Below are 13,105 nucleotides of genomic sequence, written 5' to 3'. Positions count from 1 at the left end.
ACAGAAATTACTTGATACTTTTGTAAACCTCTCTATAAGTATCTAAGGATAGCAAATGCAATATTCATAAGCCACAAATCTGGGAACTATGACGCTATTAAACTATAACCAGAGGTAACATGCATATGGGCATTTGAAGAGATATCATAAATAAAAATTTTAAAAGAGCATAGATATTTCGGCATGGTTTTAGAAATAATAGATTCAATGTACAAATCTACTGAAATTCTTTGAAGTGGTAACAAAGGTAAAGATAATCTAGAAAAGATAGTCACATAGCTTGCTGGGATCCTTAAAAGGTAGTTCTTTCACTTGGTAGATTAAATATCATGGACAAGGTGATTCAGAATTACTTAGTAAAAAATGATAAATTGGAATTTGAAGGGACTTCCACTGGGAGACATAATATAGCAAACTGGATTTATGCCAACTGCAAGGCACGTTAATATTGTTCAGATCACACAGTCCAATAGTTCTTCGTATGTATTCCATACACTGCGCCTCTCACCTACATAACAAAGGATTAGGTTAGCTACACAATGAAAATGAGAATTAAAGATCAGTCCAATACGCAGGAGAAAAAGAAAATGTGTTTGAAACCAATAATTTATATTTCATATCTAAACATATGTTGACGGACTTACCTTTGTGCCAGCTTTCGCCATATTCTCCTCCTCCTCTGATATTTGCAATAGCTAAAACACCACCCAGATGTCTCACAAAAATAAGCCTTGAAACACTGTAAAAGTTGAAAAGAAAATGTCTTAAATTCTATAAACATTTGCTATGTTGTTTTGACAAAAGACAACATTTAAGCTTCTTTCCCAAGTATTGCCATCCTGATAAATATATTGAAAAAGAAAAACTAGTAAAAGTGATATGACTTAAAACATTAAACTCTCTATTAACATTACTGCCTGTGCCAAACAGAAAGTCATGAAAGCAACTATCAGTCGATTCCCTGATGATGGCTGGGGGTGAAACCGGTTGCAACACCATTCATTGTTATGGACAGGCGAAGAGATGGGAGGATGGTCCCCTCCTTTTAGCACCCTTCGAATGACTGAAGATAGGTGTGATTTTTGTGTTTTAACCTCGAGTGCTGTAACTCTCAAGAACAGAAAAATTTTCCCGTGGGGTTTTACAAAGGATAAATGGTTATTATTCAACACCTGGTACATATTCACAACAGCACCTACATAACCAACCACAAGAAAAGGTAATTACAAACGTGGTCAGATACAATACAAGAAACTACAAAGGGTCATGAATGAAGCCCAGTCCAGCACTCAAACCAGCCTCCCATTCACTGACAACACTTCCTACACTGTCTACACTTCCCGCTGTCCTGGAAAAGCAGCCAGCATAATCAAGGACCCCATGCGGCACGGTAGCACAGTGGTTAGCACTGCTGCTTCACAGCTCCAGGGTCCCGGGTTCGATTCCCGGCTCGGGTCACTGTCTGTGTGGAGTTTGCACATTCTCCTCGTGTCTGCGTGGGTTTCCTCCGGGTGCTCCGGTTTCCTCCCACAGTCCAAAGATGTGCGGGTTAGGTTGATTGGCCAGGTTAAGAATTGTCCCTGAGATGTGTAGTTAGAGGGATTAGCGGGTAAATATGTGGGGGTAGGGCCTGGGTGGGATTGTGGTCGGTGCAGACTCGATGGGCCGAATGGCCTCCTTCTGTACTGTAGGGTTTCTATGTTTCTATGCACCCAGGACATTCTCTCTTCCACCTTCTCCCATCAGGAAAAAGATACAAAAGTTTGAGATCACGTACCAACTGACTCAAAAACAGCTTTTTCCCTGCTGCCATCAGACTTTTGAATGGACTTACCTCGCATTAAGTTTATCTTTCGCTACACCCCAGCTATGACTGTAACACTACATTCTCCACTCTCTCATTTCCTTCTCTACGTATGGTATGCTTTTTCTGCAAAGTGTGCAAGAAACAATACTTTTCACTGTGTACCCAAATGGTGAATTTACACTTTGAGATGAGGTCTTGAAGCTTTGTGGGTCTGTGATCGACTTTTTGGTTCACTAAAGAAAGAGATTGGAGATTTAAGAAGATGGATTTGCAGTGGCTTACTGCTTGCAGTAGCAGGTTTCTGGCTTCATTCCAGTTTAGGCGCAGTCGAACCCCTGCAGCAAATACGTGGTTTGGCTCCTCAAACGGATAGATAAATGAATTCTAGACAGGGTCTGAACTCTCAAAAATGTGTCTTATTTACGTCCTTTTGGTTTCTGTCCATAGTATCCATGTTTAATGTCCTCACAAATGGTCTCTTATGGCTTGACCATTGACACACAATGGCGTTCTAAGTTTCACCCATTTACATTATACTTGTGATAGAATGGGATTCTTCTCAAATCCATTCTTTGGAATTCCACTCCAAAGCTAACAAGTCTGCAAGTGAACAAGTTTCTGGAACTATTTATATAATGGAAGTCATTATTTCACAAGAACAATGTATTGTATTTTATTGCCTTCACAATGAAATGTCCCAAAAGTTCATTTGCATTTTAATGTCTTGTCCAGTCACACAGGCTAGTTTCCAGGGCATTGTGTAGTTTATGTATACTGACAGAACATCTCAACTTAATTTTGTTTCAAATGCAGTGTCTATTCTCCATTTTGTTTTCAAAGTATTGTCCATTTCCCATAAACCCGTGAGTCAATACTGTGAGCGTGACATCATACAGATTGAAGGTCCCACACAGAGCTTTCTGATCTCAGATGGAGGACAATGTTGCAGCATAAGAATTGAAAACAGCACCCAGGTTAGGGGATTGAAAACATAAAAAGATCAGTCAGCATGCCAGTGAATTTTGGTAAGTACAGGATTGACTGAGTCACTGATGCTTTCCATGGCTCCAGAATCTGTCAGCACTCGATCTATGTCACACATTATCCAAGCACTTGACACAAACATAGAAACATAGAAGATAGGAGCAGGAGGCGGCCATTTGGCCCTTCGAGCCTGCTCCGCCATTCATGATCGTCCAACTCAGTAGCCTAATCCTGCTGTCTCCCCATAACTTTTGATCCCATTCACAGCAAGTGCTATATCTAGCCGCCTCTTGAATACATTCAATGTTTTGGCATCAACTACTTCTTGCGGAAATGAATTCCTCAGGCTCACCACTCTTTGGGTGAAGAAATATCTCCTCATCTCCATCCTAAATGATCTACCCCGCATCCTCAGACTGTGACCCCTGGTTCTGGACTCCCCCACCATCGGGAACATCCTCCCTGCATCTACCCTGTTTAGTCCTGTTAGAATTTTATAAGTCTTTATGAGATTCCCCCCATCTCATGCGCCTGAACTAGAGCGAAAACAATCCTAACCTAGTCAATCTCTTCTCATTCATCAGTCCCGCCGTCCCCAGAATCAGCCTAGTTAAACCTTTGCCGCACTCCCTCAAGAGCAAGAACATTCTTCCTCAGAGAAGACGACCAAAACTGCGCACAATATTCTAGGTGAGGCCTCACCAAGGCCCTGTAAAATTGCAACAACACATCCCTGCTCTTGTACTCAAAATCTCTCGCAATGAAGGTCAACATACTATTTGCCTGCTGCAACTGCATGCTTACCTTCAGCAGCTGGTGCACAAGGACACCCAGGTCCCGCTGCACACTCCCCTCTTCCAATTTACAGCCATTGAGGTAGTAATCTGCCTTTTTGTTTTTGCTTCCAAAGTGAATAACCTCATATTTATCCAAATTATACTACATCTGCCATTGATTTGCCCACTCATCCAACCTGCCCAGATCATTCTGAAGGATCTCCACATCCTCGTCACAGTTCACCCTCCCACCCAACTTGGTATCATCTGCAAACTTTGAGGCGTTACATTTGTTCCCTCATCCAAATCATCAATATATATTGTGAATAGCTAGGGTTCCAACACCGATCCCTGTGGCACCCCACGAGTTACTGCCTGCCAATTTGAGATTAAGTTGATTAAATTGAAAGGGATAAAGTTGAGGAAAATCTGGACAAACTCAGACACTTAAAGGTAACAATTGAAAGTGGACCTTTTGAATATTTTCAAAACAGCAGAAATAAGGTAAATTTTGAACACTACCTCTTGGTACACCAAGACACTAGAACAAGGTTGGGAGGGAAATGCATTATAATTGGTCAAAGGATAACTTGGGTTAGATTCCAGGGTGAAACTTTTCATACAGAATGATTAACATTTTGAATGATCTTCTGGGTTAGATAATAAATTTACTCAAGGTTCAGTTAGTTGAATGATGCAATGGGAGGAAAAACATGATCCATCTCCTAAATGGATAAGTTAACAAATGTCTTTGCTCATCTGTGTGTATTTTATGAAGAACTAACAAAGTACTGAAATGTCATCAGCCTTGTGGAATACCCTAAAAGTCTGGCCTTTCAAAAGAGCGTAAAAAACTTGCAAAAAAGATAATTGAAACAACTTTCTAAACTTTAACTGGAATCGTGAGCCGCCATTAAATTACATTTTCTTTTAAGCACAAATATTAATTTGCATTATTTCAAATAAATAAATTAAAAAGCAATTATTTCACACATATAAAAGGAATCTGGTTAATCTCAATGCAGTAGCATTTCACTCGCATCCAGACTTTCTGATGATATGATGTGGAAGACCTACACAAAGGAATACCATGCAGTCTTTTGGTGATATTCCCTAGACATAATGGACAGCTGGCGAATATTACTGATGGAAATGTCACATGAAACTTTTAATACTTTTCTCAAAAGGTCATAGAATCTTCAAACTACCTCATATCTTTGAAGAATAAAGTCAATGTTTATATTAACTTCACAGTGAATATATTCCTGAGAAATCTACATTGTGTTAATCGCTTATGAAGGAGAATTCACATGCAATAATAAATATGCCAATGCTAAAATAAATCAAACCTGTCCATCTTGTATACAGTACTGTACTTTCTTTTGAAAAATATTAAAAGAAAAAAATTAGTAAAGCCAAGTTACTCAAATGTTATAAGAAACATTTTATGCCTAACTTTAATTATAGCGTCAACACCTTCATTTTTCTTTCATTAATTTGTGTGTGCATACCTTTATCGGAGTCAGAAAATTATTAGTTCAAGCCCTAATACGGCACCAGAATGAAGAACATTTCAGTGCAACACTGCTGCATCGTGAAAGGTGTTTTTTTGGACAAGGCTTGCAACTGAGACACTGTCACCCTATCAAGTGGATGTAAAAGGTGCCACAGTACATTTTTGAGGAACAGAGGGTATTCCTAGTGCCCTGGCCAACATTTATCTCCTAACCAACATGATCACAACTAATTTTACTGGCTATTTTTTGCTGCTGTTGATGTAATTGTTTGTGTATGAATTGATTTCTGTTTGCCTTTCATACAACAGTGACTGAATAAGCTAATACAATTTTTTATCCACGTATATTCAAGGGCGGCTTGGCTGCCTCACAGCGCCAGGGACCCAGGTTCAATTCTGTCTTCGTGTGACTGTGTGGAGTTTGCACATTCTCCCCGTGTCTGCGTGGGTTTCCTCTGAGTGCTTCTGTTTCCTCCCACAGTCCAAAGATGTGCGGATTAGGTGGATTGGCCATGATAGATTGCCCCTTAATGTCAGGGGGATCAGGAGGGTAAATATGTGGGGTTACGGGGATAGGATAGTACTTGGGTGGGATTATTCTTGGTGCTGGCTCGATGGGCCAAAAGTTCTCCTTCTGCACTGTATATTCTATGATTCTATATTCATCACCATGATTACTGATCCTCTGCTAAAAGCTTCCAAGAAGTGTGAATAAACAGTGACAAATAAATTGTATGTGTGTGGAGGTGGGTGGGTGGGTGGGGGTCTCAACTCCTAAAAACTGGTAGGTTTGAGTTGGGTGAGGTGTGAAATGAAATGATCTCAAATGCAACCTCAAGCCGCTTCCAATCTTCCCTTCTCCAGTTTTAACAGAGATGGGATTAGTGAAGGAGTGACAGGGGTTGGGGAGCACAGGCAACAAAACTATTCTCAAGAAGTGGCTGTTCCTTTAAAATATTATGTTTAATCTGGTTGAAGGGAGGCAAGTACTGCTTTGTGGAAGGGGGTGTGTGGACCAGGAGCAGCATGAGTGTTTCTCCTATCCTCCTAAGCTGGCCTTCTTCCATCCTCACCATTGGATACTGAGCCCAACTCCAAGTGGAAAAAACACCTGACAAAGCACCAAAACCATCAATTTGCTAGATGTCAAGCAGGTGCCCTGCTGCGGAAAAAAAAGATGCATGCTGTGATATTAACATTGCACACTGATCAAAACCACTCTGCCACTGCAGCTCTCAAAATCTCCCCAGTCAAGATCATGACCATTATCTGCATGGTACAATTTATTTTCTGTTCTTCATGGATCTAAAATATGCTTAAAAAAATTGAGATAGTTTCATTTGGGGGATAATCCACATTTAACTCAGCATAGAATGCAGTGAGACAAACTGCACTTCGCATGTTAATACATGATATTTTATTTCATTAGCTTGCTTTGTTGAGATTAGAAGTTGAGGTAAAACAAATTGGAATGAGTGGTGAAATGATTTGTGTCTACCCTGTGAGGCTACTGATACATTATGTGGTGTAGATTCACATAGCGGACAAGATTTTTTTCAAATCCTATAGAAGATTGAGTGTTTTATTTCACGGTAAAAGCTAGATATTTGATTTCATTTGTTCCAGCTTGTGCTTCAAAAAAGAACATAGATTTCACTAAAACCTAATGCACCTATTCAGTTCTTTCTACTTCCATATGGGCTGTTGTAGATGTCAGAGATGCGCAAAGGTAGATTAGACTTCATGTATGAAGGACACTAGTCCAGGTTTGGTACCACTTAATATATCTAGAGACATTTAAGTCTTATTACTTTAATATAAGTCTTATTATTTTCTTGCCTGTGAAAGTGCAAGTTCTGTAAAAGTACTGTAATCAAATTGTCCTGGCTTTGTACTACAGTGTAGCCTTTAATTCTAGCATAGCTGACCAGCAGTTTATAGCCAGGCTAGGAAATACAAAACGGCCAATTCCACTCATCTAATTACAACAGGAATAATTTTAGTTCGATCCCTGGGCAATACTACATTATATTGTATTCTACAGTTAAAATCAGGTTTTAGTTTGTAAGGAAGTAGAGCTTGTATGGTAATGGCCTCAGATGCTGAACACAAGATAAATATCTAAAAACGTGCCAGTAGTGTAAACAATGTTGTGGTAGAAATGATGACATACAGACCACGACAAGTCATAAGAAATTTTTGTTTTCAAACAAATTTACCAGCAGCATAAAGCAGTGCTTACCATGAGTACAATTGGTGCAGATCATGTGCTAGAATTAACTTGAACAGCTCTTTCTATCTACTTCCACAGGGGTTGTTGTGGGTGCCCAGTCCATCATACAAACCAGCCTCCCATCCATTCACTCTATCTACATTTCCTGCTGCTTCGGAAAAGCAACCAGCATAATCAAGGACCCCACGCACCCAGGACATATTCTCTTCCACCTTCTTCCGTCGGGAAAAAGATACAAAAGTCTGAGATCATGAAGCAACCAACTTAAGCACAGCTTCTTCCCTGCTGTCATCAGACCGTTGAATGGACCTGCCATATATCAAGCTGATCTCTCTCTACACCTTAGCTATGACTGCAACATTACATTTTGCATGCCCTTCTTTCCTTCTCCCCTATGTACTTTATGAACGGTATGTTGTGTCTGTATAGTGCGCAAGAAACAATACTTTTCACTGTATCCCAATACATGTGGCAATAATAAATCAAATCAAATGTGTAGAAATGCACAGGTAAATTAAACTTCATGCATAAATTTGCATGATGGACAAGTACAGGTTCGGTACCACTGAAGATATCTAACACATAACAGCACAACTTTGTTAGCCATGCCTTGCCTTCAACAAATCCATCTGCTTGTCATTAATTATCCTATGTGGAACTAAATGCTCAATAATCTGATTTAGAAGTATGGACTGCTAAGCATTTATCCAGGCCAGATATTAGAACACAAGTTACAAGAAATAGAAGCAGGAATAGATCAAACTGCATATCAAGCCTGCTTCATCATTCAATACGATCATGGCTGATCTTGGGCTTCAACTCCACATTCCTGCCCGTTAACCATATCCTTTGATTTCGAGACCTCAAAATAGGTCGATTGCAGCCTTCTATCCACTAACTCTGTGGTGGAGGGTTCCTAAAATTCACAACCCTCATCTCAGTACTAAATGATCATCTCCTTATCCTGATATTGTGGTTCAAATTCTCCATCCAGCAGAAACCATCTCAGTGTCTACCTGATCAAGCCAGTTCAGAATCCTTTGTTTTAATGATGCTGCCTCTCTTCTTCTAAATTCCATGAGGATATAACTGTTATATTATTAAACAATATGATTGTAGTTATCTGGTTTAGTTCTGCACTAGAGTGCATCATGGAGGTGGAACTGAGGGCATGGTTGCTAAATTTGCGGTTGATACAATGATATGTAGAGGAACAGGTAGTGTTGAGGAAATGGGGAGGCTGCAGAATGACTTGGACAGGCTGGCAAAGAAGTGGCAGATGGAATACAATGTGGGAAAATGTGAGGTTATGCGCTTTGGTAGGAAGAATAGAGGCGTAGACTCGATTCCCTGTACCTAAGAAATCATCCCGGTACCAAAGAAAAGCCAAGCAGCGTGTCTTAATGACTATCATCCGGTGGCTCTGACATCCATCATTATGAAGTGCTTCGAAAGGTTAGTCATGGCGCAAATCAATTCCAGCCTCCCAGACTGCCTGGATCCACTACAATTTGCCTACTGCCACAACAGGTCCACAGCAGACGCCATCTCCCTGGCCCTGCACTCAACCCTGGAACACCTAGGTAACACTGCACCTATGTCAGACTCCTATTTATTGACTACAGCTCAGCCTTTAACACCATTATTCCTATGAAACTATCTCCAAACTTCGTGGCCTAGGCCTTAGCTCCTCCCTCTGCAACTAGATCCTGAACTTCCTAACCCACAGACCACAATCAGTAAAGATAGGCCACAACACCTCTTCCACGATCATCCTCAACACCGGTGCCCCCACAAGACTGTGTTCTCAGCCCCCTACTGTACTCCTTATATACCTATGACTGTGTGGCCAAATTCCCCTCCAACTCAATTTTCAAGCACGCTGACGACACCACCATAGTGGGTTGGATCTCAAACAATGACGAGACAGAGTACAGGAATGAGATAGAGAATCTGGTGAGGCGATAATAATCTCTCCCTCAATGTCAACAAAACAAAGGAGATTGTCATCGACTTCAGGAACTGTAGAGGAGAATATGCCCGTCTACAACAACAAGGACGAAGTAGAAAGGGTCGAGAGCTTCACGTTTTTAGATGTCCAGATCACCACCAACCTGTCCTGGTCCCCCCCATGCCGACACTATAGTTAAGAAAGCCCACCAACTCAACTTTCTCAGAAGGATAAGGAAATTTGTCATGTCAGCTACGATTCTCATCAACCTTAACAGATGCACCATAGAAAGCATTCTTTCTGTTGTATCACAGCTTGGTATGGCTCCTGCTCTGCCCAAAACCGCAAGGAACTACAAAAGGTTATGAATGTAGCCCAATCCATCACGCAAATCAGCCTCCCATCCATTGACTCTGTCTACATTTCCCACTGCCTCGGAAAAGCAGCCAGCATAATTACTGACCCCACGCACCCCGGACATTCTCTCTTTCCACTTTTTTCCGTTGGGAAAAAGATACAAAAGTCTGAGGTCACGTACCAACAGACTCAAGAACAGCTTCTTCCCTGCTGCCGTCAGACTTTAGAATGGGCCTACCTTGCATTAAGTTGATCTTCCTCTACACCCTAGCTAGTGACTGTAATGCTACATTCTGCACTCTCTCGCTTCCTTCCCTATGAACGGTATGCTGTGTCTGTATAGCGCGCAAGAAGCAATACTTTTCACTGTATGCTAATACAGGACAATAATAAATCAAATCAAGTAGACTATTTTCTAAATGGGGAAAGGCTTCGGAAATCTGAAGCACAAAGGGACTTGGGAGTCCTGGTTCAGGACTCTCTTAAGGTTAACATGCAGGTTCAGTTGGCAGTGAGGAAGGCAAATTCAATATTAACATTCATTTCTAGATGGCTAGAATACAACAGCAGGGATGTACTGCTGAGGCTATATGTTTTGAATATTGAGAGCAGTTTTGAGCCCCATACCTAAGGATGTGCTGGCCTTGGAGGGGGTCCAGAGGAGGTTCACAAGAATAATCTCAGGAATGAAGGGTTTGTCATATGAGGAGCGGTTGAGGAGTCTGGGTCTTTGTTGGATGGAGTTTAGAAGAATGAGGGAGGGATCTAATTAAAACTTACAGAATACTGAGAGGCCTAGATAGTGTGGACGTGGAGAGGATGTTTCCACTGGTGGGAGAGACTGGAACTTGAGGGCACAAGAGTGAAGGGACGCTCTTTTAAAACTGAGATGAGGAGGAATTTCTTCAGCCAGAGGGTGGTGAATTTGTGGAACTCATTGCCACAGAGGGCTGTGGAGGCCAGGTCATTAAGTGTCTTTAAGACAGAGATAAATAGGTTCTTGATCGATAAGGGGATCAAGGGTTACGGGAGAAGGCAGGAGAATGGGGATGAGAATCATATCAGCCATGATAATATGGCGGAGCAGGCTCGATGGGCCGAATGGCCTAATCCTGCTCCTATATCTTATGGTCTTATGAATGATGAACTTTACAAGTTGGTTATGTTTTGAAATGTACCATTAACTCAAAGTAGAATTTCAGAACCTTAGCTCAGAGACATGCCCTCGTGATCCATTTGCCACAGGGAGAGAAACTCAATTAAGGGTCAAGTGACAGTTTTAACACCTTTTCACAGTACCTCTCAGAAAAAGGACAGCTGCTATATGAGACAAAGAAATAAAGGACTACTGCTGTGGAAAAGCAGGGAAGAACTGTTAACAAGCAAGCAGGATACTCGAGAGTTTGGCTTCTGTTCAAAAGGGAACAGAAGGGACTCTTGGAAGATGTAAGGAACAAGAAGCTGTCAGGTGCTAGTGACAATCAGATTTGAAAAACTTGAATGGGAAGGAGGGAGCGATTCTCAAAGGGCACTGAAAATTTCAAATTAAACAGTTGAGTCTGGCGTGGTGGGGAGAAGTGAACATCTGCTGAAGAGCTGGGAGTAACTATGAGCCAGTTCTTGCGAAGCTACATACCTGCTCGAAGTGAGGCAGTGTGTTAAATACATTATCTGGTTGTGTAAGTTAGTAAATATGAAAGTACTTTTCTTTCATTTGATGTATTAGTTGCTTGTTAATTAATGTTTGATTGATGTTGGCTTAGTTTATTTCAGTAAAAGTGATGAAAAGCAAAGTTGTGTGATTTGGTCCAGTGAGTCGTTAGGAAATTAATTTCATTTAAAAACTTATTGGTCTCTATGGGAATCGGAACAAGTGATAAGTTGGCCAGTCTCTAGTCCCTCTAATGAGGACTGAAAAATTGCCACTGCCTCTTTGATTTGTACCTCAGCTTAGGATGCACCTGTGTCCAATAATTTATTAATTTCTAGTTTTGTTGATGTTTTCAGAATCAATTCCTTTTCCACAGCCAATTCTAACAAATTTTCTACATCTTCCTTTACATTCTCACTTGTACCATTGATGTAATATCTCCCTCAAAAACCAAATTCTCCCCAGTTAGATTCTATGTTTCATTCCTCTGCAAGGCAATTTTCGACACCCTCTTACTTATTTGTTACCTCCTAGCCTTTCTTATACTAAAACTGTGAAGGACTACTAGTCTACTTAAGTAATTTTGAGAATATTTTACAGAGGTTATACTGAGAGTATTATACAGAAACCACAGCTTATAAGCTGAAAAGAAGTTAGAAAGAAAACACTTTGGTAAACAGTAAACTTTCTCCCTCAATTTTTTCCCATATCTTTGGTTGATCGAATATCTATAAACATTTAAAAGCTGGCTGCATTCAAATTTACAGCGTCACATCTTTACTTCCTTATGGTTTGTATGGCTCAGCTTCAATAAGAGATTGCCTTTCAGATCACCTCAAGTTGCAATCAAGGTCAATCTATCCTTTCATATGATTTGTGATTTACACTCAAGCATGACTAACTACACTTATTTGATATTGGAACAGAAACATTATTCACAAATTTAAATGTGAGGAATATCTTTATGCGTGCTCATTACTTTACATAGCAGTAAATGCTAATTTCTGAATAATATGTTTAGTCACATGGCTGAGTTATAAAAAGGTGACTACTCTCCAGAGTTTTCCTTTTTACAAGCTAGTGGTGACATTGCCTCTCGCAACCAACGATTTGAAAACCAACCTATCAAAAAGCTTGAGGACAAATTCTAACCTTCCTCTTCACCCCTTTGTAATGGCAATTTATCATGCAGCACATTTTAGCAATTGTGCCTCTTCTCTGTAGTGTTAGATCTAAAATGCAGCATTTCTCATTTCCCATTATTTTATTTTTATTCATTTTCAATTATGGGCATTTTAAATACACCAGTTAGAAAATCAACAAAATTAAACAGTTGAGTCTGTTCTTGATTTCTGCTAATGATATTCAGAAGCAAAGATGAACACCTCTTTCAAAACAATAATTTCCACTGTACCTAATCAATAAAAGCCTATGCTGAAGTCTTCATATTTCGAGCAAAAATACTGAATAAACGTTCAGGTATGTTACTTACCCAATCTATGAAGCACAAACTAATGGCATTATCAACCTGACTGGGACCTACCAGTTATTTCTGCATAATAATGCAAAGGAACAATCCCATTCATTTATAAAATACTTTTAAAACAAATTGGGACATGACATTTGTTACAAGGAATTTATTTTATATCTGTGTGAATTTGAAATCATAGAAATGGAGAAATTAAGGACCTTTCCTCTGAAAGACTGATAGAATCCTACAGTGCAGAAGGAGGCCATTCAGCCCATCGAGTCTGCACCAACCACAAATCCTACCCAGGCTCCATCCTCATAACCCCATACATTTATCTTAGCTAGCCTCCCTGACACTAA

General features: G+C 40.3%; 1 protein-coding gene across 2 annotated transcripts in view; it reads right to left on the bottom strand.

Annotated features, from left to right (window-relative positions):
• The window catches only part of LOC144493468 (prolyl endopeptidase-like), a 131,088-nt gene that overhangs the window by 32,931 nt on the left and 85,052 nt on the right, over positions 1-13,105 (bottom strand). For both annotated transcript variants that reach the window (XM_078212418.1, XM_078212419.1), the window contains exon 12: positions 645-739. In XM_078212418.1, coding sequence (XP_078068544.1) covers positions 645-739 — 95 coding nt within the window. The remainder of the gene's footprint in view (positions 1-644; positions 740-13,105) is intronic.

The sequence above is a fragment of the Mustelus asterias genome, chromosome 5 (genome assembly GCF_964213995.1).
Source record: "Mustelus asterias chromosome 5, sMusAst1.hap1.1, whole genome shotgun sequence".
Classification (NCBI taxonomy): Eukaryota; Metazoa; Chordata; class Chondrichthyes; order Carcharhiniformes; family Triakidae; genus Mustelus; species Mustelus asterias.
The sequence above is the reverse complement of the archived record's forward strand: the minus strand, read 5'-3'. Positions and strand labels throughout refer to the sequence as shown.